This window comes from Nuphar pumila, chromosome 2, assembly GCF_984573655.1.
Source record: "Nuphar pumila chromosome 2, dmNupPumi1.hap1.1, whole genome shotgun sequence".
In the NCBI taxonomy this organism is placed as follows: domain Eukaryota; kingdom Viridiplantae; phylum Streptophyta; class Magnoliopsida; order Nymphaeales; family Nymphaeaceae; genus Nuphar; species Nuphar pumila.
This window is the reverse complement of record NC_143250.1, coordinates 10,964,034-10,991,971: the sequence shown is the minus strand read 5'-3', so window position 1 is coordinate 10,991,971 and position 27,938 is coordinate 10,964,034. Positions and strand designations below refer to the sequence as shown.

At 37.1% G+C, this 27,938-nt stretch overlaps 1 protein-coding gene across 3 annotated transcripts in view; it reads left to right on the top strand.

Moving 5' to 3' along the window:
- The first annotated feature begins 7,714 nt into the window (after positions 1 to 7,714).
- The window catches only part of LOC149844738 (peroxisomal 2,4-dienoyl-CoA reductase [(3E)-enoyl-CoA-producing]-like), a 51,702-nt gene continuing 31,478 nt past the window's right edge, over positions 7,715 to 27,938 (top strand). For 2 of the 3 annotated variants that reach the window (XM_089997317.1, XM_089997316.1), the window contains exons 1-2: positions 7,898 to 8,160; positions 12,556 to 12,715. In XM_089997317.1, the coding sequence (XP_089853443.1) occupies positions 7,975 to 8,160; positions 12,556 to 12,715 (346 nt within the window). In that variant the 5' untranslated portion in view covers positions 7,898 to 7,974. Of the gene's footprint in view, positions 8,161 to 12,555; positions 12,716 to 27,938 lie in introns of all 3 variants that reach the window. The other variant, XM_089997319.1, reaches the window with a different exon arrangement.

The following is a 27,938-nucleotide window of genomic DNA, read 5'->3' as shown; positions in this document are numbered from 1 at the left end:
CATGTATTATATTGTTCCAAGCGAAGTTGAATATGGGTTTCTGAGGTTGTGTTATATTTTTTAGATATGGCTTCAAACATTGACTTTGCTATAGGGTAATCCTCAAATACCTTAATGAGATCATCATCCATATATGTTAACATGATGGTTCTGGCCAACATGTTGTCCCTTGTATTTAGTATATGAGGTTTTAACCTCATAAAAAACAATAGGACTAAGGTTACTCATCTCAGTAGTAAGGGCATTCTCGTTGCCCTCCAGAGTCAGAACAAGAGGAATCCTTCTCTTCCAAATGTAAAAATTTATGCCATTGAGTTTATCAGTTTTGGCTAATTCAGTAGCATAAACTCTATTTGCCATTTTTCCGTTGTTGGTTATTTTAGTATGGCATAACATGATAAGTTTAAGTCCAACAATCAACACGTAGAATGACAGGAGAAAACCAGTCATGAGTGCATAAAAGAACATGTTCATAATGAAAAGAAAATTCATGATCAATTTCACTATTTCATTAAAATACAAAAAAAAATGTATGGCAATCAAGCTCTTTGATTTTAACTAAAATTGAGTTAATTTGCACACTCTGACCACTTTTCTATAATTTCAGAAAAGTCAAAGGACAATTCTACAATAATAATCCCCAAAAGTAGGACTTAAAAGGAATCAGGGGGTTTTATGCAAAAATCAGAAAACTGACCCTATTTCAGAAAAAAATTCGAGATTGACTCCTTTTTTGGAATTACCAGCAAAACATAGAATTGTTGATGTAAGTTAGGGATACAAAAGTAATAATTAGGAAAGATAATGGTCCTACTATAATTTATAATAGAGGGATATAATCGATAATTAAATTAAAAGTAGGAGCAACAAGGTAAATCAATTGCAACAGGGTAGAATAACCTTTAATGTAAATGTGTAGGGTTAAAAAAATAATTTAGTCGATCAAGCACTTTGATGCAACTTTTTCAATAAAATGTTTTAAAAATATATTTCCAATAAAAATGTTTATGCAAAACGTGCATCAAATAATAAAAACCGACTCGCACGAGTGGTGAAGTCGAGGTCGAACTCAGGGAACGGGAAATACTTTGTATTCCATAAATAACTAATCTACTCTTTATTGCCTTGAAAAATAAAATATTAATTAACTAAATAAACAAGAAAGTGATGCCCATGTAGAGGGCTTAAAGAAAAAAATGGTTTTATCATAAACCCCAAATTGAATTAAATTAAATGAAAGAAAAGCTTAATCTAGAAATAAAGAAAAAAACCTTCAGTGCTTGAGTCTTTTGTCCCCTTGATCTTCTTCTAGGTTGAACACTTTTGCATGGTTTAATTAAAGACTTCCTGATGGCACTTCTGAGGGCCTGAAGAGACCTCAGAGGGCACTTCAAGGGCTCAAAACGAGGGCTCACCGCACGTCTGATCGTTCTCCTGCAAAACAAAAACCACAAAACACAACAGAACGAATAGAACTAAACAAAAATCTAATAACTAATGAAATAAAAAAAAACAAGATTTAAACTAACTAAAAACAAACTAATAAATATGTAACTAACTTTGAACCAATTAATAACAAACTCACACTAAATGACAACATAGTAAAACAAACTAATAACAAGAAGCTAATTACTTGGCAAACTATGAATTAATGACTAACTAAATGAAAGATTAATGAAATATACTAACCGATTATCAAATACCAATTAAAATTAACAACTTACTAAACTAACTCACTAACAAACGAATTAACAACTATGTAATCTTGAAACTAACTAACACCAAAAAAAATTTAGGGAATCAAGCTAACCTAATTCAAGAATTCAACTGCTTTTTTTTTCCTCTTCTAATCTATTAAGAAATCTAATAAACTTGATGAGAGATATTAAACAGCCAATGACTAACTCAGATTTACTTTAACCATAGAAAATATATTCTACTTAACGTCAAAACATGATTTTAGAAAAAAAAATGATGTAAAAAGCTAATCAGCTAGAAAAGAAATTTTCTATTTAAGTAATCTATGAAATACTGAATCTTCAAAACATAATGCAGATTAACTCTACCCTAGATCAAACCTAAAACTTATTAAAAACCAAGAAAGGATATGAAAACCTATGTTAAAACTATCGATCTATCTAAATCAAGATTATTCTATGCATAAATTAAGAAACGACTAAACTATATTAAAACACAATCTAAATTTTTTTCTTTTTTATTTTTCAGATGCTAAATATAAACTGATATAACTAAATATGTAGATGATGCGATGATCAAACTAAATACTATGCTTTATGCTATACAAAACTAAAACTATGGTGAAACGGGAGAGAAGATACGAACCAGACGATCTGCTTCCGACGGATCGGTTGAGAAGAGAGGATGTCTGATCCCAGTTGCACGCACGCCTCCTCGATGAAGAAGATAAGGATGCTGACGATGAGAAGGGCTAGAAGCAACAAGAAAGAGAGGAAGAAGAAGAAGAAGAAGAGAAAATAGGCAATAGAGAGAGAACAAGGGAGAGACAGAGAGGGCAAGAGAGAGGAGGGTGTGAATCCAATGCTGGGAAAAATAATTTCCATGCTAAAAACATCCAATTTATACTAATATAATTAGGTTAAAACAAGTTTTTCAAAAAAAATCCAAAGATATTTCAATAATTTCAAAAAAGGGCTCTTCTTAAAAATGTGTTTTTCTAAAATCCAAATTCCTAAACTAATTAAAAATAGCTAATTACAACCTAATCTAACTAAACTATATATAATTAATAAACTTCTATAACTACTAGAAACACTAAAAATGCAGGACTCGATAAAAATATGATGTTTTCTCAAAAAAATCAATTTAAAACAAAACCTCAAAAACAACAATAAAAATGGGTTTTGAAAACAATTTTCCACTAGATCATGCATAAAATACTATGAATAGAATGCAAAATATATGCATGATCAGACTTGACCGAAATAACTAAAAGAAAACTCGGTAAAATAGTAAATTGAATTTGACAGGGATATGATCGAACTTTCCAGAAAAGACTGGAGGCAAAAATATCTTTTGACCTAGTAAACCATATATAATCTGGTCTTTCTCGAAAAAATCAAAAGCCTCTCGATGAAGCTTTTGGTTGTTTTTTTATTCACCGACGAAAAAAAAATGATCATTGTCGGTTCATTCGGCGGAGAGAAGAAAATCAATGATGGCACCCCGTATCTGAAGGCGTCAAAGCTGCCCAATGGTTGTCGAAGCAACCTTGCCCACTGTTGCAGTGGTGGAAGACGCAAAAAAAAAAAAAAAATGAACAGTTCTTTGTCGTTTGTCAAAAAAAAAAAAAAAAAAAAAGAACATCAGGAACGCCGAAAACTATCCGGAGGTCACCAGAAAACAGGAAAAAATGGCGATTAAAGACAAACAATATTCCCCTTTTCCCTTCTTTTTTTTTGTCCAGTTGTTATGATTTGCTTCCTAGATTGTTCGCCAAAAAAAAAAAGAAAACAAAACAAAAAGGTTTTGTCGATCGACTTGCCTGATGAGGTTGTCGATAATAAACAAAAGGTAATCCTTCTTTTTTTCATGTGATCCAATGACGGTATATGCAAGCCCCGATTTGGGGTCTGTGTTCTACTTTGAAACCCCTTTTTTACCAAGGTCGTTGAATGCCAGTAGCCTACTTAAAAAAAAAAAGAGGAAAAAAATCGACGACCCTCTCCCACTTTTTCCTTTTTTGCCTTTTGGGGTCGTCTGAGACCCTTTGAAATTGATACAGATCCCAGATGAGATCTGTGTGTTTTTTATTTCTTTACAGAAAAAAAAAACTCTGGTGACCCTCTTTTTCTTTATATATATATATATATATATATATATATATATATATATATATATATATATATATATTAATACGAAGGTCTCCCAATGATGAAGACCTTCTAAAAACTAGAGGACAGATTTGCAACAGGGAGACTAAGTCTAAGTATATCTCCCTTATGATTTGTAAACAAGAACAAGGGTCACCAGAATCTGGTGACCTGCCTGATATTTCAAAAATAATAACACTGTCATATTTTGTTGATCTTTCATTTTGTCTCGATGACGGTAGCTGAGTGATTCGGAGATGGTCCTGCGCACACCGCTTACCTTGCTTTGATACCAGTGAATGATTGAGAATACGGGAACGAGAGAGGGGATTGAGATTGTTTCGTAAATGTCCTGCTTCAAAGGGCGTTTTAACTCACGCTTGTATGTCGGTGAGTAATCCCTCCTTCAATTTATAGAAGAAGGTTGCTAGGAGTTTACCTCCCTCTGGGTAGCCGTTTACCCCAACAATATGTTACATTGTTTCACTTGGAGCTTATCCAGAATGAGAAGATCATTCTGAATAAGACCCTAATCCAGGGAAGTTTCATCCGTTAATGAGAGAATGTGCCCTCTTCTCTCTTTAACATATGAGATTCTTCGTGAAGCATGGCCATGGTTATCAACCCGCCATACCTATGATCATCGCGCCGATAGCATAAAAAATTGAAGCAAGGACCTTGCCCCCATAGCATATGCTACGCATTGACTTGCCCAGAGGGGACACACATGAGAATTGAACCTTGACTGCCCGTCTAACGGTCAAGGCCCCACCCCACTATGCCTCCTTCGGGATGTTGTTGCCAATACACTTTCATTTTCTTGAGGGCTTCAAATCCTTGTTTGAAGCTTTCCCTATTTTCTCTCTAACATATGAAAGAATGAGCAACAACAACTTGGAGAAAGTATGGGTATTCATGTTTGGTAATATCTCAAAAGATTCAAAATCCCAAGGGAAATGAGTAGTTTTCTCATTTACGTAAGAACCAGAATCACAAGGGGCTTCTTATGATTTTGATTGATGTGACTTCAAGTCGAATTTGATTTCTTGAGATTGTGATTCATATGACTTTAAATCAAATTTGATTTGAAGTGGAGTGTGGTCCAACAAACCATATTTACCATAAGTTGTTAAATTTGAATTTTTAAGATAGTGAAAATCTCGGTATCGAACATACTGACATGAGAAAATGTCAGAGTGCCATGCCTGAAAAAGCTAGTCACGAGGTCAAACCTTTGACCCACGTAACTGGGCACCATAGTGACAAATATTGCGAGATTTATGAAAATCTCTTGATAATATTGCGAGAAATTGCCTGAAAGTTAAAAATGACAATTTCTCTCCAGATTTATGAAAAAAACACAAATACCACAATTTAAATGTGATATTTACGTTTTAAACGGCTATTTATAATGAAAAAATCATGTATTTTTATTTTTAAATATTTTTTATTAATATTTTCTTATAAAAATTATTTTTCATATCTTTAATTTATTTTTTATTGCCACGATTTTGCCAAAAAAAATGCAAGATTTATGAAAATTTTTCAATTTCTCACAAGTTTTTGAAAAACAAGATTTTGCTGAAAAATACGTTTGTCACTATGCTGGACACCAATTCTCTCAACTATCCACCACTTTCTAAGCTTGCACTTTCTTAAGTTTGCAAGCACTTGAGAAAATGGTTGGGTTAAACCTCTTTTTCTCAAAACCCAGGAAAGTGGTGATTTTTCAGATGTTTACAAACATGCCTTGAGTGTTTCCTTTTATCTTTTTCAAAACAGAAAAATCACAAAGTGGTCTGCTATGGAAATGCCAAATGCATAAAAACAAAGGCTAGCACTGCCATAACTTTAGGAATTTAGCAACATGCATGTTTTCCATGCTAGTTTATATTCACAGAGAGTTTTACGCTGCCAAGACAGTGATAGTAAGGCAGGCAGAGCCAGTGCGGCTAGTTTCTGATCTTGAGGGCAGTTTCTGTGTAAATATAAAAAAATAGAAGATAACCCTCATATTTGCCAGAAAAAACCTGGTTCTGGCATTTACTAATTTTCCTCTACAAACTCTTGCAGTGCTTCTAGTCCTTGAATTATTATGAGAAATGCTTATAGAATAATATGGGCAAGAAAACATATAAGATTTTTTTTTTTGAGGTGACGTAAAAGATTTCTTGTGATATTGTTTATGTTCATTTTGCACTGTGTTGTGGTCCCCACCTGATCGGCCAAAGATGATTCCGTTCATGCTCTTTTTCATAATGCTCTCTTTTACACTTTTATAAGAAATTAAAGAGGCCTCTTTTTTTTTTTTCTACAGAAAAAGCTGGGGTTAGGCAGACCCCTATCAGTTATACAACCATACCATTTGGGGTTCGAACTTGCAACCTCCCAATAAGGTGTGTGCAGTAACTGTTCATGCCAGCGGAGGCCCGGTTGGTAAAAAAGGAAACAGATCAGGTCATGCTAAACATGAGCATTTTTGCTCATGCTGACATCGTGGCCGTATATTTGCATTTTGGGTGAATGCCACGTGGTTTTGTTGACTTTTGAGTTTTTTAAAATGCAAATCGAACGGCCACGATGTTAGCATGAGAAAAAACGCTCATGTTCAGCATGACCTGTTCCGCTTCCGTACAAAAAAGTGACCTCTTATGTAAGTGAGTGAAACAAACATCTTCATGAGAAGAGTGGGCCTCAACTATCATACAGACAGTTAGGGTTCGATTCTCTCTGGCACTACTCTCTTTCATAAGCCGACGCCCAACATATGCCCTGGGGATGAGGGCACTAGCCCTGGAGCTTTATGCCGCCTATATAGTGTCTATGTCTCTCCAGCAGGGTGTGGTTTCTTTGGGTTCCCTCTACTCGAGTGTCTTGTTTTTACAGTAGACAGAAACCAAAATCACCAGAAAATCCTCTTTTGGGGTGTTGGGGAGGAATGCTTTCCTAAGAGGATGTTTGTTACATTTTCATTGAAGGTTAAGCTTCTTTCCTTTGAAAGAGCTACTTTGTAGGGATACTTTCTCAATAAAGAGATATGAACCCATTTTGATGGAAAGACTGCTTTCTTGCATTTATTGTATGAGTTTCAATATATATATTTTTCATAAAACATGTCTGTTTCACTTTTTTTAGGAAAAATGCTTTGTTTCCTGTAAAAGAGAATCAATGTTGTAGAGATTTGCAAACATCTCTTAAACAAAAGGTCAAATGCGGAGTTGTGGATTCTCTCTGTTGTTTGGAAGCATAAGTAACTTTTGAAAGAGTCAAGCTTTCAACTCATCCTGATTTCTAGGTGAGTATAGTGTTGAGCCTCTTGACTACACCATTATTGTATTCAAAAAATCAAGAACCCATCAAATTCCTTGTGATTAAATGAGTTGTATTATTGGAAGAGTTGAAATTTGAAATTTTTAATATTTGGGGTTGGCTGGTTCTAGTCCACATTCATGCTTCCATTCACTTTCCCTCTCCCAAACACAATTTAAATCCGTTTGAACCCTGTCATGTCACCTGACTGTCTCAGACACCGCTGATACTTTTTTTTTTCAAAGAGAACCTGAATAACCACTTTGAAAAAAAGAAAAGATGGGCCCCACAAGCTCTTTCCTGCCTAGCGTTCGTTTCAACCCGGGCAGAAAAGAGCACTACTTTCATAAGAATGGACCCTTTCTCACGACCCCTCAGGGATTTCGCTCCAGCGCAAGGTTTGGCAAGAAATAATCTTTTCCTTCTTGGGAGGTGTGAAATGAAAGCCCTATGTGGGCCCCACGGCCTTTCACGTGATGAAACGCGGTGTGTACGAAAGGCACGTCGCCCTCCCCCACCCCCCAACTGGGAAAGCACTTTTCCGCGAGAGGTGCGTTTCGCGTGAAAGCGACGTCCCAACACGCGGGTGCTCTCCGTGAAACGCCATAAAGGTGGGGGCCGCACGATCAACGGTCAATATGGAAGATCAGCTAAGCGGGGGATTGATGATTCAACAGGCCTCATCTGCACTCCTTAAATGCACTCCTTTCCCAATTTCTCTGTTCCCCTGTAGCTGCTGCTCTGTCCAGAGAGAGAGAGAGAGAGTTGGTGGTGGTGGCGACTGAGAGAGAGAGGTGGTTGGTGGTGGTGGGCGATGGAGTCGCCGTTCAAGGAGACGATACTGAGGGGGAAGGTGGCGCTGCTCACCGGTGGTGGCTCCGGCATCGGATTCGAGATCAGCACCCAATTTGGGAAGCACGGCGCCTCCATAGCCATCATGGGTCGCCGCCAGCACGTCCTCGACGCCGCCGTCGATTCCCTCCGCTCCCAAGGCATCCCGGTACCTCTCTCTCTCTCTCTCTCTAGAGGGAGCAGGAATTCTAATGTTGGGTTTTGTGAGTTTTTTAGTTATTCAGAATAGTTCATGTAGTATGTGGTTTATTTTTTGATGTATTATTCGTTCTCTCTCTCTCTCTCTCGGAGCAGGATTTCTGATGTTGGTTAATGATTTTTTTGGTTATTCGGAAGACTTCATGTGATATGAGGTCCATTTATGTTTTTTTTTTTAAATTTTTATTTTTTCATTTTGTGTGTTGATTGTGTGAATGTTAGTGTGAAGAAACTAGAACAACAGCCACATAGTTTGATGTCAAAATGGCATTTTTTCCCTTCCTCTGGAGTTTATGGAAATATCTTGTCAAGTAATGTGGGGAACTTCCCCAAATTGCTTGATGGCAAATGTTGCAGTAGGTTTTCACTTTTCTCCCCTATGCAAGGGAGGGAGATCCACAGTGTTTTTTTTCAAAAAATTAAATTATACACTTCAGAATAGTTAAATTAGTGTTTTGATGACCAAATACATGGCGGAGTCCATCCCTTTGTTCTTCCTTAGCTGTTCCTTCATGGGACACGGAAACGAGTTGCTTGTCGTTTGTGATGAGTAATTCTCTAGCTCAATTTGAAGAGCAGCGGTTTATAACAGTCGGATGCCCAACCATCTAACTCTTTTGATTTATGGGTTTGGTTAATCTCAATCAAAAGCTCATATGGTTCCAAAGATATGATGAACTTTTTTGTCAATTTCCTGAAAAGGAATTTCTTTTTGCTTTCTGTTTGAGGTTTGTTGTCTTGGAGTGGGAGGATGAACGGTTACTGAATGTGCTTTAGTTGCTTTTACAAAGGGTATTCTGATGGTTATGTGGTGGGATGTGGCCGTAATGTCTGAGTTCCACTCAGCAATACTGATATCATTGAAGTTAATTGGCTGGTAACCAGGAGATATTGCTAGAAGTTCAAGTATCTTAATTGTACTATTTGAGTTTCGGTCACTTTGTAGGTTGAGCAGATCAACCATGCAAAGCATTCGCTTGGGGCATCTCTTTACTGAGGACATGCAGTTTGGAATTTGTATAGCATTCACCAAAGTCAAATCAAACACCGTGGTTCATTCTGACATGGATTTGAGCAATATTTCAAAAGGTTATTTTGTGAATTCTCTGGATTGCTTTAGTAGCTAATGCTTGTTTTCCCTGGTCTGTTTGTGTCTGTAACTATGGGCAGTTTCATGATTGGAACCTTACCATTTTAATGAATCATATACTGACACTTGTTGTAGTGGAGGTGGTCAATGAGGAAATGGAAGCATTGTATAGATGTGAAGCATGGGAACTAGTTGATAAACCAATTTATAAAAATGATTTTATTGTTTTATATTGATGATATTGTCATTATAGGATTCACTGAAGAACACATGCATAAGCTTAAGCTTTTTCAGTGTGGTAAGTTTTAGATGGACTTGGTCCATTTTTGGTATTCCTTTGGAATTGCAATTAATAGCAGGAATGACTTGCTTGTATTAACTCAACATAAGTGTGCAAGAGATTTGTTATAGAGGACTGATCTAACATGGACATCACTTTAGATATTGGGATGCTACCATTTGTATGGACTTCTTCATCACATTTATTATATGAGGGGTATGCTACTGGAATACAGAGGATTAGTATACTAAATTGTAAACGTGTCCAAATTCCTTTTGCTCTTAATACTGGTTAATCAGCAATTTAGTAAAAGATGTCTTGCTGCCTCATTGTAAAGTTATAGGTGCATTTCAATGAGGCCACTTACCTTGATTTGGTATCTGCTGTTAACCTTGCATGCTTTTGAACATTTTTTTTGGATAGTAGAAAGGAACCCCCCCCCCCGACTGACTGCACATTGACTGGCCTCCGGTTGGTAAAACCCTTGAAGTCCCTCCTGCCCACCGGGGAGTATATCCAGCTTCAACCTTGCGGCAAGGGGTGCCACCTATGGGTTTCGAACTTGTGACGTCCGGTCAACTTGGTGAAATTTACAACTCACCCCTACCAGATGAGCGGAGCCCTTGTGGGCTGCATACTTTTGAACAGTCATATGGAACTAGTAAAATGGATCGTTTATTATCAGAGGAACATTGATTGATGGCTTAGTCTATAAATGTTGTGGGAATAGTTCCAAAGGGTTGCCTATTACTATTGTTCCATATTTAGATGTTGATTGGGTAGGTAACTGTTCTACAGTTCTACTCATAGGTTAGTGGATATTTTATATTTTTTGGGCAAAATAGTATATGAAGGTGTAGTCAAAAGCAATATAGTAGGCTGAATACTGTGCCATAAATGCAATTGCTGCAGAGCTATCTCAGCTTTGTAATGTTCTCGTTATTTGCATCAGCCTATTAGTTGTTCTTTGGCTTTATTGTGATAATCATAGTGTTGTTGCCAATTGCAATGAATTTGATGCATCATGGAAGGCCAGGCATAATCAGCTTGAACATTTTATTCGTAAGAAGCTGAAGATTATGAAATTATTCATCATTGGAGAGCCAGAAGTTGCTGACTTATGCATGAAGTCCCCAACCTTAAACAAGCATTAGTTGCTACCTATGTCACATAGGTGCGGCGATGCGGCACTTTAAAAAAACTTGGGTGCGGGGGTGCGGGGGTGCAGGGAGGATATATATATATATATGTATATGTATATATATATAATTTTTAACAGTTTCAAGTTATCACTACGTGTATGTGTGTGCATTTATGTATTTATATATATAATATAGATAAAAATGGACTTGATTAGGGTTAACTGAATCTACTTTTGGATAGAAATGGACCTTAGTATGGTTGACTTCACCTAACACAAAGGAAGTTGTGTCCAAGTGTCACACCCGCCTGGGTGCAGGTGTGGCGCAGGTGCGGTGCCCTGTTAGAAGAGTCCGTGTGACATAGGTTGCTACAGAACAATGTTAACAGTTCTTTCTTATTTGCTATAGTGATGGATGAGCTTACGAGATCAATTCAAGAAAATGTGCCGTGGTGTATGTTGTTTGCTGATGATATTGTTTTGATTGATGAGTTTAGAGCTGAGGTTAATGCTAAGTTAGAATTATGGAGACAGACATTGGAAGCAAGAGGGTTTAAGTTGAGTAAGAGTAAGACAAAATAAGTTGAGTAAGAGTAAGACAGAATATATGGAATGTCGGTTTAGTAAGCAACAAAATAGTGATGGGAGTGTAGTGAAGCTTGGTGAGCAAGAAATACCGGTGGATGATTGTTTCAAATATTTGGGATCTATCATTCAAAAGTATGGAGAAATTGATGAAGATGTAAATCATAGGATAAAGGTTGGGTGGATGAAATGGAAAAGTGCAACTGGAGTGTTGTGCGATCGTAGAATGCCATTACGGTTGAAGGGAAAGTTTTATAGGACGACTATTAGGCCCGCTTTACTATATGGTACGGAATGTTGGGCTGCCAAGAGACATGATATTCAAAAAATGAGTGTAGCTGAGATGCGTATGCTTAGATGGATGTGTGGAAATACAATAAAAGATAAGATTCGGAATTAGGAGATATGTAAGAAGGTAGGCGTTGCACCCATTGAAAATAAGATGAGAGAGAATCATTTTCGGTGGTTTGGACATATTTGGCGAAGGCCTAATGATACTCCAGTTAGAAGGATGGAGAAATTGATAATATATTAGTTAAAAGAGGTCGGGGTAGGCTTAGGAGGACATGGATGGAGATGATAGGAAAGGATATGAATGCTTTGAACCTCACCGAGGACATGACATTGGATAGAAATGATTGGAGGAGAAGGATTCATGTGAAAGACTCAGAATGATTTTCTTTTTTGGTTCATATCACTGACCCCAATTGTTTTGGGATGAAGGCGTAGTTGTTGTTGCTGTTGTTATACATATAAGGGCAGAATTGTTTGCTCATTATTTTTGCATGTAAATTTTGGCCGCAGTGAGTTATGACAGTTATATGTGACATGAGTTTTGTTGTATTGTGATATGTATCTTGTGTATTGTGTTGTAATTCATCTAAATTAATAGGGGATAACTGTAAATTGGATGGGACATCCTAACTCACTAGGGACGTTCTCCTTTGGCTGCAGATTTTTTTAGAGGCTGACATAATAAGAGAAAAAGGGAAAAAAAGGGAAAACAAAAAAACCTTTGGCTGCAGCAATTCTTCTTGCTTTTCTTTCAAGATTCTTCTTGTTAAAGTTATGATTCACCTTCAGTACATAGAACGGTAGATTCACAATTATTGCAGGTGCCATGTTGTTGATGACACCTTGATATGCATGACTACCATTAGAATACTGATTCACATTTTGTCAACTCTATTATGAGTCACTGGATACGAGAACTCTAAAGTTTAAGGTTTTGTTTTTGTGCCCTTTGCAGGCCATTGGATTTGTCGGTGATGTGCGCAAGAAGGAAGATGCAGCAAGAGTTGTAGAGTCAACTGTCAATCATTATGGGAAGCTGGATATACTTGTTAATGCTGCTGCTGGGAATTTCCTAGTAGCATCTGAGGATTTATCTCCTAATGGGTTTCGGACAGGTTATAAAACATCTTTTCTCATGGCACCATTAATAGAGACGATAGAAACAATGAACGCCTGATTTTAATGGTTAGACTGTAATAAAAATATTAAAACTGCTGTTTTATTTACTTATATACTTGTTAGTAATTTTGATTGTGTTTAAATAATGTTTGGATATGAATGATTGTGTTTGAATAATGTTTGGATATGAATAGAATAGTTAGTATGCTTTTATTACTACAAACCATTGGTTGATACTTGAATATGTTCCAACTGCTGCTGAAGTACTTCCCATAGTGCGTTGCTACTTTTTCTTCAGTTTTTTGCGCTCTTTCTATTTTATGGCCAAACCGATAATGATGTTGGTCAATAGGGGCTATTTCTTTGTTAAAATTGTCTAAAATTGTACAAAAGTTGCCGAGAGCATAAAGCAATTCGGGAAGCAGAAGAGGGAAGCGTAGAACAACTTATAAGCGAATCGAGAATCTTCTCAAAAGCGAACTAGAAGCGATCCAGGAATCAAACCGGAAGGGAACACAAATTCGAAGGGAAAACGATCTAGGATTCGAGTGGGAAGCGAATAGAAATTGAATAAGCGAAAGTATAATTATATTTTTTCTAATTTACCAAAGTACAAAATTTATGTTATCATTGACAAAATAAAACACTAGTAGATAACATTAAACCTGATCTATTAATATCAAAACTGAATCATATATGCAAGTGCAACCATTTAACAAATGCATCCTGTTGCGACGCGTCACACCGGCGTCCGGGTGTGGTGTCTAATAGGCAAGGGTTCCCTTACTTTGTTGGACGGGTGGGGGTAAAGAAGTTAGTCCAAGACCATAAAATTAGGTTAGCCACTTGGAACATAGGGTCTTTAACTGATAAGTTGGTAGAGTTAGTAGATGTTACGTGTAGGAGAAAGATTGATATTTTATGTCTGCAAGAGACCAAATGGGTATGTGAGACTTCTCCATTCCTTTTCATGAGATGAATCGTGACTTCATGTGCAAGATTCAAAAAAAAGAAATTGCAGAGGCTTTGAAGAAAATGAAATCCTGAAGGACAATTGGCCGAGATGGTATACCTATCGAGGCTTGAAAATGCTTGTGAGAGAAAGGTTTAGAATGGTTGACAAATCTTTTTAACAAGTTTTGGCGGACAAATAAGATGCCTAATGAGTGAAGGAAGAGTACTTTGGTGCCTCTATATAAGAATAAGGGTGATATACAAGATTGCACAAACTATCGTGGTATAAAACTCATGAGTCATACTATGAAACTTTGAGAGAGGGTGATTGAGTCTAGGTTGAGGAAGATTGTCATGATATTGGAGAATCAATTTGGTTTTATGCCTGTAAGATCAACTATGAAAGCTATACATCATCTTAGACAACTTATTGAGAGAAATAGAGAGAGGAACAAAGATTTGCATATGGTTTTTATTGATTTGGAGAAGGCATATGATAGAGTACCTAAGGACGTTCTCTCAAATACATTAGTGTAATTAAAGATATGTATGAAAGAGTAGTAACCAATGTCCGCACTTGTGGAGGGGTGACAATCAATTTTCCTATAACGGTTGGGTTACATCAAGGATCTGCTTTAAGTCCTTTCCTATTTGCTATAGTGATGGATGAACTTACGAGATCAATTCAAGAAAATGTGCCGTGGTGTATGTTGTTTGCTGATGATATTGTTTTGATTGATGAGTCTAGAGCTGGGGTTAATGCTAAGTTAGAATTATGGAGACAGACATTGGAAGCAAAAGGTTTTAAGTTGAGTAAGAGTAAGACAGAATATATGGAATGTCGGTTTAGTAAGCAACGAAGTAGTGATGGGAGTGTAGTCAAGCTTGGTGAGCAAAAAATACCGGTGGATGATTGTTTCAAATATTTGGGATCTATCATTCAAAAGTATAGAGAAATTGATGGAGATGTAAATCATAGGATAAAGGTTGGGTGGATGAAATGAAAAAGTGCAACTGGAGTGTTGTGCGATCGTAGAATGCCATTGCGGTTGAAGGGAAAGTTTTATAGGACGACTATTAGGCCCGCCTATATGGTACGGAATGTTGGGCTGCCAAGAGATATCATATTCAAAAAATGAGTGTAGCTGAGATGCGTATGCTGAGATGGATGTGTGGAAATACAATAAAAGATAAGATTCAGAACGAGGAGATACGTAAGAAGGTAGGCGTTGCACCCATTGAAAGTAAGATGAGAGAGAATCATTTACGGTGGTTTGGACATATTTGGCGAAGGCTTAATGATGCTCCAGTTAGAAGGATGGAGAAATGGGAAAATATATTAGTTAAAAGAGGTCGGGGTAGGCCTAGGAAGACATGGATGGAGATGATAGGAAAGGATATGAATGCTTTGAACCTCACCGAGGACATGGCATTGGATAAAAATGATCGGAGGAGAAGGATTCATGTGGAAGACTCAAAATGATTTTCTTTTTTGGTTCATATCGCCGACCCCAATTGTTTTGGGATGAAGGCGTAGCTGTTGTTGTATCCTGTTGCAATCTTTTAATAATTAATGTGCATTGAACATATTAGGCCCACTTTTTTGTTCTGTCCTCTTAGGTCTCACAATTTGAAGTGTTTTATGATAGATCTGAACTGTTAGATGTGTTTAGTATGCTCGATTTATTGGGGATTGACTCTTGGATCATTTTTTTTGACGAAAAATGAGATATTATTGATTTTGGACCATCGAAAAACCTTGTATACAGGTCAGATTTTGGTGATCCAAAAGCTGGTTCCCACTAAACAAAACCTATAGATCACATCTACGGTGTTAGTGTTAAAATGTATCTCTCTTTATGTAAATATTTACATATATATATAAAGAGAGATACATATACATATATATATATATATATCACATATATATGTATATGTATCTATCTTTATATATATATATATATGTAAATATGTATGTTTTTTTTTGTTTCTTTTCTTTTCTTGTAAAACCCGTAAGGGTATTTTAGTCATTCACCTTTTGCGCATATTCATAATTATGAATATGCTGTAACTCTTTTTGCTTTTTCACTTTTATTCTTTTTCTTTTTTCTTTTTCTTTTTTCTTTTTCGTTTTTTGTCCTTTTTTGTGTTGACTCAAAGTCAACTTGGAGGGCTCAACACTAGCTTTTGAGCCTCTCCAACGGTTAGAATTCTAACCGTTGGAGGGTCTCCAACAGCTAGTGGAGCCCCTCCAAGGCTTCCTTTCTCATTATAAATAAGGGGGTTCCCCCTTTGTAATTCTCACTTCTTGGAGCTTTTGTTCTCCAAGCTTCTCAATAAAATTCTTTATATTTTGTATGCCTTTGTGCATTTGAGTTTCTTTATTGTACCTTTGTGTACATTTGTTCTAAGTGTTCTTGTGCATTTGTGCACATTGGTGGTGTTGTGCTCATCGCACACTTTATATCTTTTTTGAGATATTTTCACATGGTATCAAAGCTAGGCTTAAAGGAAAAGAAGATCGTGCTCTTTTTTCTCTTCGTTGGAATACCTCGTAAAGCGTGCCATTAAGTTGTGGTGGTTGAAGTGAAGACTCGGCTCTTCATTCTATATTTTGGAAGCTTCCTACATCAAGAAGGGACTCATTTCGCATTGTGGTACGCATTTATTTCTCTTTGTATCCTCTCTAATGGGCGAAAAGGATTCTCACTTCTCTCTTGGCTTCAAATTGAATGGAACGAATTATCATGTATGGGCCGGGAATATGGAGGCCCATATAAAAGGAAAGGGTCTTTGGGGATATGTTCAAGGAACTATTCTCGAACCCGTACCAAAAATTACTACCCTTGACAAAGGAGAGATCAAGGTTCTTGAGGGAGAAGAAAGAGAAAAGGCTTTTGAAGATTACAATAAGAAGCATGAAGAATGGGAAATGAAAAACTACAAGATACTCTCATGGTTCTTCTCTTCGGTTGAGACCAAAATTAATGCCAATATTCTAAAGTTTAAAAAGGCATGTCAAGTATGGGAATATCTTGAAAGAATGTATACTTCAAGAGATTTGTCCCATAAGTACTATCTCCAAAAGAAGGCCGTAACCCTTCAACAAGGAGAAATGTCCGTTAGAGAGTATTTCGCCGAGTTATCCACTATTTGGGATGAGCTTGCCCTCCAAGAACCTAAATGGAGCGGTGAGGCTATTGAATTGAGGGCCAAACAACTAGAAGATGATCATTTCTTTAACTTTTTAAATGGGCTTAGATCCGAGTTTGAACAAACTAGATCCTCTCTCTTATCTTCTTTGTCTTCCCCTCCTTTGGAAGATGTGCTTACCAAATTAAGTGGAGAAGAAACTAGATTGGGAATGAATAAAACCAATCTAAGTGTGTTGGCCGTTCCCTCTAAAGATGAGGATGAGGGTGCTTATGCCGTCTCAAGACCGGGGAATAATGTTAAAACCTATAAACCCCCTCATTTTAACAAAAATCAAGGAGGAAGAGAAAATGGTGGGCATTATGGAAGGAGAGATTATAGTAAGATCATATGCCATTTTTGCAAAGAACCGGGTCACATTAAACCGGTATGCCCTAAATGGAAGAAGATGGTGGCTATGTCTACTACTTTCCAATCAACCAAGGAGGAAGGTCCTTCTACTTCCAATCATGCTACTTTGGCTCTCAATCAAATCATGGAAGCTCTTCAACCACTCCTCAAGGGATCCGTTTCCGGAGCCACCATGACCACCTTCTCTCCTCCCGGTAAGACTCTTTGGCTCTTAGACTCGGGTGCATCCTTTCATATGACTCCAAATGTTTTTTCACTTTCTAAATACTCAAAAAATTTGTCACCCTCTTTTGTCTCCACCGCGGATGGGGCTTCTCTTGAAATAAAAGGAATTGGTGATTTTGAAAGACAAGTTTTTTTTATTCCAAAAGTTAGATTTATACCAAAACTAAATTTAAATTTGCTTTCCGTCTCTCAACTATCGGATCATGGGTGTGATATCAAATTCTCATCAAATAAATGTTGGATACAGGATCGCCGGTCCGGGAAGTTGATTGGGGAAGGCTCTAGGAAGGGAGATCTTTATCTCATGGAGTTTCTTCAAATTCCAAAAACCTCTTTTTGTAATGTTGCCCAACATAAGGATATAAATGTTTGGCATAAACGCCTTGGGCATCCAAATATTGTCAAGCTTTCGTATTTACATTTTGCTAAAACCTTATGTAAAGACAATTTCAATTGTAATGATTGCATTCTTGGTAAAATGAGAAGCTTACCTTTTGGACAAAGAACTATGTTTTCAACTAAACCTTTCGAAATTGTGCATTCGGATGTATGGGGACCGGCACCCGTTGTGTCTAAGGGAGGTTTTTCATATTATGTTATTTATGTGGATGATTTTTCAAGGTATAGTTGGATATACTTCCTCAAACATAAACATGAGGTTTTTTCTACTTTCAAGATCTTTCACATGTTAATACAAAATCAATTCAATAGTAAATTACAAATTTTTAGAACCGACTCCGGGAGAGAATATCTCTCAAATGATTTTAAAAGTTATATTGAAAATAATGGGATTGTTCATCAAAGGTCTTGTCCCAAAACTCCCCAACAAAATGGGTTGGCCGAACGTAAACATAGACACATAATTGAAACTACAAGAACTTTGCTAATTTCTCAAAAAATTCCAAAAAGATTTTGGGCCGAAGCGGCTCTTGCATCGGTTTATCTCATCAACCGACTTCCATCCAAAAACTTGAATCAAATATCTCCATATGAAATCTTGTATAAAAAAGAACCCGACTACAATAGGTTAAGAATTTTTGGTTGTAAATGTTTTGTTCTCACCGATAAGAATGATAAATTATCTCCCAAAGCTATTCCTTGTGCTTTTTTGGGATATTCGGAAACTCAAAAAGGGTTTAGGTGTTATGATATTAAAAATGATAAACTATATGTTTTAAGAAATGTAACCTTTTTAGAAAACATAAGTGGTTTTGAAGAACACAAAAATCATGAAGATAATGCCGATTATTCTTTCTTGTTTGAACTTTTATCTAGAAATGAAGATTTTTTTAGCGATGATGAATTAAAAGAGAATGAGGATATAAGTGAAAGTATTCCTCGAATCATTCATGATGAAGAAGAAATGATAAATGAACCCATTACCTATACTCATAGAGATAAAGGCACTTTTAAAAGTGCAATAGAGAAATATAGTGATCTTAGTGAATCTTCCAACAACTCTCGAAGAACTGAAAGATCTAGGAAAAATCCTTCTAGATTTATATCCTATGAGTCTTTTTCTCCAAAACATAGGGCATGCCTTAGTGCCATTCACTCGTATCAAGAACCTAGAAATTTTAAAGAAGCTAAGGAAATGATTGAATGGAGGGATACCATGGACAACGAACTTAGAGCCCTCAACAAAGCCAAAACGTGGGTTTTTCAATGTCTTCCAGAAGGAAAGAAAACAATAGGATGTAGATGGGTTTTTAAAGTCAAAACCAAGAGTGATGGCACTCTCGAAAGATATAAAGCCCGTCTTGTCGCAAAAGGATATAGTCAAGAATACGGCATCGATTACGAAGAAACCTTTGCTCCTGTTGCACGAATGGTTACTGTAAGGTGTTTGATCACCATTGCATCTATTAAAAAATGGAATATTTACCAAATGGATGTTAAAAATGCATTTCTAAATGGGGATCTTAATGAAGAAGTCTACATGGATGCTCCTCCTGGTATGAACGTACCAAAGGGGAAAGTCCTTCGTTTGCAAAAAGCGCTTTATGGTTTAAAACAAGCCCCTAAGGCTTGGTATGATCGATTTAATGATGTAATGGTTCAAAATGGTTTTTCCTCATGCTACACTGACACTGCTCTGTTTGTCAAAAAGTCTGATGCAGGAATTGTGATTTTACTGTTGTATGTTGATGATATGTTGATAACAGGTAGTGACATAAAGGGCATCAGAAACATTAAAACCACTTTAAAAGAAAGGTTTGAAATGTCAGACCTGGGGTATCTGACTTACTTTCTTGGTATCGAGGTATCCTACTCTCATAGAGGCTATTTTTTGTCTCAAACTAAACTTGCCTGTGAGATTCTTGACAGATCAGGTATTACTGACGATAAAATCTGTGAGACCCCTGAAGTTGTGGGATAAAAAATGAAGATCGATGATGGGAAACCTTTGGAGGATCCTACCCCCTACCGGCAACTTGTGGGATCTCTAATGTATCTTAGCATCACAAGGCCGGACATCTCTCATGCCGTGCATACTGCAAGCCAATTTCAGCATGCTCCTACATCCGTTCATATGAGTACCGTTCTCCGAGTTGTCAGATACTTAAAGGGAACTTTAAATAAGGGAGTTTTCCTTTCCTCTTCTTCTGAGTTGAATTTAATTGCATATACTGACTCTGATTGGGGAGGTGACCCAAATAACCGTCACTCCACTACAGGCTTTTGCATTTTCTTAGGTGAATCCCTGATCTCATGGAGATGTAAGAAACAACAGAAGGTGTCTCTATCATCCACCGAAGCAGAATATCGAGCCATGGCGTCTACAACTATGGAGATTGTCTGGATTCATCAGTTGTTGCAAGACATGGGGATTTCAATTCAAGAACCCACAAAGTTGTGTTGTGATAATAAGAGTGCAATCTATATTGCTAAGAATCACACGTTTCATGAGCGGACAAAGCATATTGAGATGGACTGCCATTATGTCCGAGAGGCATATCTACAAAAAGTCATCGACCTTCCCTATGTAACGTCAGAATATCAGTTGGCAGATTTCTTCACCAGGGCACTTTGCTCTCCAAGATTCAACTTTCTCCTTAGCAAACTTTCGGTCATTGTGCCCTAAGTTTGAGGGAGGGTGTTAAAATGTATCTCTCTTTATGTAAATATTTACATATATATATATATATAAAGAGAGATACATATACATATATATATCACGTATATATGTATATGTATCTATCTTTATATATATATAAATATGTATGTTTTTTTTTGTTTCTTTTCTTTTCTTGTAAAACCCACAAGGGTATTTTAGTCATTCACCTTTTGCGCATATTCATAATTATGAATATGCTGTAACTCTTTTTGCTTTTTCACTTTTATTCTTTTTCTTTTTTCTTTTTCGTTTTTTGTCCTTTTTTGTGTTGACTCAAAGTCAACTTGGAGGGCTCAACACTAGCTGTTGAGCCTCTCCAACGGTTAGAATTCTAACCGTTGGAGGGGATCCAACAGCTAGTGGAGCCCCTCCAAGGCTTCCTTTCTCATTATAAATAAGGGGGTTCCCCCTTTGTAATTCTCACTTCTTGGAGCTTTTGTTCTCCAAGCTTCTCAATAAAATTCTTTATATTTTGTATGCCTTTGTGCATTTGAGTTTCTTTATTTTACCTTTGTGTACATTTGTTCTAAGTGTTCTTGTGCATTTGTGCACATTGGTGGTGTTGTGCTCATCGCACACTTTATCTCTTTTTTGAGATATTTTCACAGTTAGATGTGAGAAAAATCGCAAAAAGTATTTGATTTTTGAAGGGGCCTAACGGGGCATAACGAGAAAAGGGGCAACACGGTAACGACCCAACTCATCTCGTTCCTGTTGAAAAGTGATTTTTTTTAAACAATTGTGGAAACAACCCAGAGACAGACAACTCATTCCAAAGCTAGAAGGGAAAATAGAGTCACTCTGTCCCAAAACAAAATATTAAAGTCGTCACGCAATCCTCGTAGCTCCCTATAGCAGCTGGTCTCATCATTGGGCTTAAGAGACTGTGAAAAACATAAAGTATTTAGTGTCAGAATCATAGATTCTGCGTACGAACTCCTCTAATAAATCAAATAAGCAAGATGAACATAAATCAAATTCATGCAACGTTTTTAGATGAATACAACTACAACAAATTTCAGTATTCAAATAACCATTCTTGCATTAGTAGACAATTATCATGCCACGACAATATAACACAATTAAAAGAACATGTAAAAATCTATGTCACATGGGTGTGGGTGCTGGTGCGACACGGGTGCGGCGTAATTTTAAAATTTTTGAACACGGGGACTCGGCTATATATATATTATTTTTTAAAAAAGTGCACAGACACAACAGAGTCTGTGTCTGTGACTGCAACACTGACTGTGTACTGTGACTCTTTTTATTTATTTATTTTCAAATAAAAAATATAAAAAAATTTCTTTTTTAGGGACAAATGGACATTTTTGGACTCAGTCAAAGTTGACCGAGTCCAAAATGTGGACGGACTCGGCCTCGACTCGTTGATCGAGTCTGACTCGACGTTGACCGAGTACAGGCCGAAGCTGCACCCGTGTCCGCACCCGTGTTGGGGCGTGTCGATTCGGGTACGACACCTCCCTAGCCGAGTCCATGTGACAGGTAAAAATGCATGATCTAATGCAGAATAAGAATATGTATGATGTCAATGCACATGCATGAGTAACTTATTATATTTTATCAGAAATTTTTTTGTATGCATGTTCCTATTAAATGCACACAATTTTAGTTTTACTTTTTATTAAATCCGCAGATACTTAAAACGGGCACAACAAATTCTCGAGGTGAAGTTAGGTCCCCCGTTGTAGCTTAACACATAATTTGTATCTTATTACTAAGTTTCACACTTGACCCTCGACCGATATCAGAAATCGGCATAATCTATTAGAACATTAAAATTCAACATATAATATTAGGACACTAAGGAAATTAGCATCAACTAATGCCACTTTCTTGGTATACTAATAATAACAGCTGTGTCTACACATCATCCACAGACAAAGTGGTGTAATATCCTTAAAACTGTGTCTGGGAGGTGAACCACCTAGTTGAGTTCAGGGGCACAATCACACACAGTATTTTAGTATCCTCACGGTTCCTCAAAACCGAAGTTCAGGATTCCCACATTGTAGAAGGGACATCCGGAAAGAAACATTAATTATACTATTTTGTTCATTTTATCTTTTTATCAAAAGACAGGTTCTTTACACATTATTTGTTTTGCAAATCAACATTCAAAACCCAACAACAATATTCATTTTGCAAATCAACATGCAAAACATAATAACAAAATTCATTTTGCAAATCAACATGCAAAACACAACACGGGACCTCAACCCGTTATAATATTTAATAGTGTAATTACCTTAGAAATTCAATAAATATCAAATTGATTTTTGCGATGCATATAACAAAACATAAAGCAACACCTGGGCGTGGCCCACAGCCTACAACGGTTCACATTTGACCACCGATGCATCTTATGCAAAAACCACCGTTAACATGTGATCACACAATTATCCGAACATGTCCACATATGCACATTCATGCAAACATAATATGAATGTATATGTATAACAATTTCTAATATGCATATGGTCACATGCTTGCAAAGTACATCTTTATTTTCATGACTCAGGGTACAACACGTACTCACCGAGTCCAAGACATGCTGCCCGCACACGGGACATCATTGGTAGTTAAATGAAAATATTTCAATACTCATATGCAAATATGCATAACCGTCCAGTCATAAACACGCATAGTCCGGACTTGGATAGATACACAAATCTACATGTTACACATGTATAAATCTATACATTTGACATGTACAAAAATCAGAACTTTTGACATGTAAATCTGGACATAAACGTGAGCATATAATCATGAGCGTTTACATATGTAATTCTAGACATCTAACGGGCATAGACATGAGCATTAAACCCGAACATGCATTTAAACATGTAAATCAGGACATGCCTATGAATGTTAAATTCTACTTATACATGCAAGTCTGAACATTCATCTAAATCTGAACATATATGTAATTCTTATACATGCAAGTTTGAACATTCATCTAAATCTGCACTTATGTAATTCTGCACTTATGTGTAAATCTGCACATACTTTACATGTAAATTTGGACATCATTACATGTGAATCTGAACAAACCTGACATGTTCATTATGCATGTATTTTTTTTGTTGAAATCTGTCCAGAAAATCATTGCCCATATTTTTTTTTTAAATTTTTTGTTTCTATGTGATTCTTGAACCTGCCCAGCCAGCCTGCCCTCGGTTGGGCTTGACAGAATGTGAATCTGTCCAGCCGACTATGAATCTGCCCAGATTCATTTCGATTTGAAACTGTTTCTTTTACACACACACGCACATTTTTTGAGTCTGCTCAGCCGAAACAGTAGGCTGGGCTTAGATAAACATGTGGCTGCCCATATATGTGAACTATAGAAGACACATAACATGTTCAAGATATTGTTTTCTTTTAAACTGTCCCGTCTGTACTATTTTTTTTTTGATGATTCTGTCTAGCCGACAGTCGGCTGGGATTTGTCAGTCAAGTCGCTGCCCAGCCGACAGTCGACTGGGCCCACTGTTTTTTTTTTTGACTCGGCCCAACCGAGACAGTAGGCTGGGCTCGCTATCAAAGGGTCTTGCCAGTTTTTTTTAATTGTGGACCAGCCCAGCCGACTGTGTCGGCTGGGTCTATGCCCCAGGTGCACCTCGGCTGGGTCTATGCCCCACGTGCACCTGCTCAGCCGATTGTGACAGTTTATGAGACTGTCAAACAATCCCACATTGTAACGACCCCAATCCATACCTTTTGAAAATGCAGAATATTTTTTTTTTCAATGCGGAAACCTTCCCAGAGATCCGGGGTCCTCACAGTTCCAATTTTCATTGGATAGTCCAACCACCACAAACGAAGTTGCAACCATCATCCATAAGAATCAAACCAATTCTTTTATTTATGAGTAAGAGTAAATTTCAAAGACAAGGTTTTATTCAACTGAAAATAAATCGACAACTGAAAAGAAGCAAGAAGTACTAAGACAAAAGAAAGAGTCACTATGTCCCCTGTTGAAGCTGACAAGCCCAAGTATGACTCTCATCCATCCCCAGTAGCCAGTCCAACCTCACTGTTCACCATGTCCTGTGAAAAACCAACAAAGTAGGGTGTCAGAACCGAAATTCTGAGCACAACTACTTCTAAAGAAATCAGGTGAAACAAAGAACATGAATAAGATTTCATGCAATGATTCGAGTGAGTGCAGATATAAAATTTGCAGCATTCAAATATCCATACTTACCAACAATTACTTATGCTCACCAGTCAAGAACAATAAAGCAGTACCATATATCAAGAACTAAATAACCAAACCTTGCAACATGATTTCAATAAGTAAATCCTATGCTACCACCAAATCATGTCATGATATAGAGAATGATTCAAACATGCATGATCTAATGCATAACAGAAAAATACATGATTATGTGCAATGCATGATTTTTTCTGTTATCTTTCATTTAAGTTCCATCTTTTCATATACATGCCCTATTAAATGCACACAACCTTAAGTTCCTCTTTTTAATTACCGTTGCCCGCGGATACACCAAACGAGTATGATCCCCGAGGTCAAGTAGGTTCCCAAGGTAGCTTAACACACAATTTGTATTTTATTACTGAGTTCCAACTTAGCCCTCGACCGAATCACATTCGGAACATTAGACCTCCACATCTAATGTCGGGGACACAACAGACACCCCACGCCCACATGTGCCACTTCTTTGGTACCAAAAAAACTCACAGCTGTGACTAATACACCACTCTCGGGTAAAGTGACAGACTCTCCCTAAAACCGTGGTTAGGAGAAAGAACCTCAATATCGGGTTCAGGGGACAAAATTTCAGCACACGGAGTTTTTGTATCCTCACAGCCTCCCCAAGACCGGATCTCTAAGATTCTCATACTCCAGATGAGATATCCTAGACTGTATATTACACTGTTCTTATTCATTATATTTTTATTAAAGTTAATTCTTTAAGTTTGTAACACCATATGCAAAAGTAAAGTGAAAACCCGCATCCTCCCTTACGGGGACCCATTCGGGACTCCAGCCCGTATAAACCACTAGAACAGTGTAGTAATGTGCCAAACCATCTTATGTGGTTTTAGTGATGCAGTTAAAAACATATGTGAAAGAAAACCAAACCCACGGCTCTCCGGGCCGATGATGGTCCATTTAGGCCATCAATGCACCACATAATGAAACCAAATTAGTGTTTCATTTATAACACTAGGCCAAAGAGCCAAAAGCATGTGCACTTATGCAATCATAAACCCAAACATATGCATGTCACTGCTCATTCATATGCATTTCCACTATGTGTGTGTTACCTACATCACATACGGGTATTAACCAATCCATGGTTTCTTTAAGTGTGTGAGTGCACAATTCAAGTATTCTTACCCAAGAAGAATTATCAATAACTGGATCATGCTCACATTCATAAGTACCATAATCATAACAATAACAGTTACATAACCTTCTTAGAAATGACATTCCAACCTATTCTTAACACCTATATATAGGTGTGCATATGTTCCAAGATTTCCCTTTATTCATATCAAGACTTATATCATACACAGTATTTATAAAAATTTGGAACATATTTCCATTAAATCTGATTCATAACAGTCAAGTGAGATCATACACCTCCATGGCAAACATAAGTAACATATTGAAAACCAACGCTTCCCTTCAGTCCTATAACAAGAGTTTAATTTCTATTTGGCACTGAAACACAATTCCATTTGTCTTAATTCAAGATAGAATAGCCTGTTATCTATTTTTACATGGATGCAGTTTCAATTGAAATTTGCCTGCTGAAGATGGAAAACAGTTTCCTTACGAGTAACAATACTAACAGTTCATTAATCAAAGCCTAATGTATCACATAAAAACACTTGAACTGGGAAAATATCAACTCAACGTAGGCACTAATAGTTCATTAACAAAACATACACAACAACACTTTGGATTGATATCAAAGGCATTGATATCAGGTCATCCATGTCGGATTCATGGCCCAAATCCAACTAGGGATGCAAATGGGGCAGATCAAGGATGGGGGTTTGCAATCTTTTGGCTATTTTAAATGTGCATCCCCATTATCAACAACAACTTCAGATTCCAAACAGTCCTTAAGTATTCGGTTTCAAGAATACAAGCACTCAAGTTCAGATAACCCTATTTTAGGTAAATAACAGTAGCAAGACTTATCTTTCAGAATACAGATTGATAAAGCTCAATCATGTCCATAGAACACAACCTACCTAAACCGAGGTTAAAAATAAAATCAGCCGCTGTGGATTTAACACTCACAACATATCTAAACCAAGATTTAAAATAAAATCAATCCCTGTTCTGTTTACATACCGCACACAGGGATATGCTTGTGCACCTAATACACCGGCCTTCATGGTATGAAACTTCAAAGTAATTTAAACAAGTTTCTGAATCTCGATGGCCAGTCCAATCCTAATCACTTTAATACAATTAAGAAAACCATGCTATAAAATGACACTTCATGGTCCTGAAGTTATGATGAACCAAGCTGTTGATATGAAACTTTATCATACATAAACATAAATTTGACCCAACTGTTGCAACTTAGTATAAAAACCATGATCAAGAATACTATAGTCAAATGAAAACTGTAAAAGAAACACTGTACATGAAATAACCTAAAGTTCATGGGTTTAAATCTATCAACCTTCACGTACACGTGAATCAAATTTCTTTAAGAGAATCGTGATTACCCCTAAAATCGACAGATTAAACACCAAATTAGGCTAATCAGGTGCTTCTATACTGATTTCCTAAATTAATACATGCCGAACCAAAATCTGTGTAGATCACGCATTTAAAATTCAAGAATTTGCATTTACAAGTTAAACCCTTATTTCCGTCCGAGTTAGAGCTTCCCCTGTAACCCCAGGGTTCGTGATGGCCTTTGGTTCCCCTTCTTGCATAAAAACAGGAAACCCCCAAATCGTACATCTAGGGTTTAACAGAATTTTCTTCCCCCTTTTTTTTTTTTTTTGAAAATAGGGAATACCTCCATCGACAGCCTTCCCTGGATGCTCCCCTCAAACCCCTCACACGAGATCAAACCCATGTTCGATCCCTCACCCAAATTCGTTAGAAGCACCGTACCTTTTTGAAGCTTTTTCGACAATCTTTTCGGCGATCGGAGGCTGCAATCGCGTGGGCAGGGCCGCGGCTGACGCTCCTTGTTGCTGCCGTTACAGGCTGCTTGTTGTGGCCTTCAATGGCAGTCGGTAGCCCCCCTCCGTTATCTGGCGTAACTCACACCGTGAGAGAGAGAGAGAGAAGAGGGCAAAACCCTCTCTCTCCACTCCCCTTTATCGCG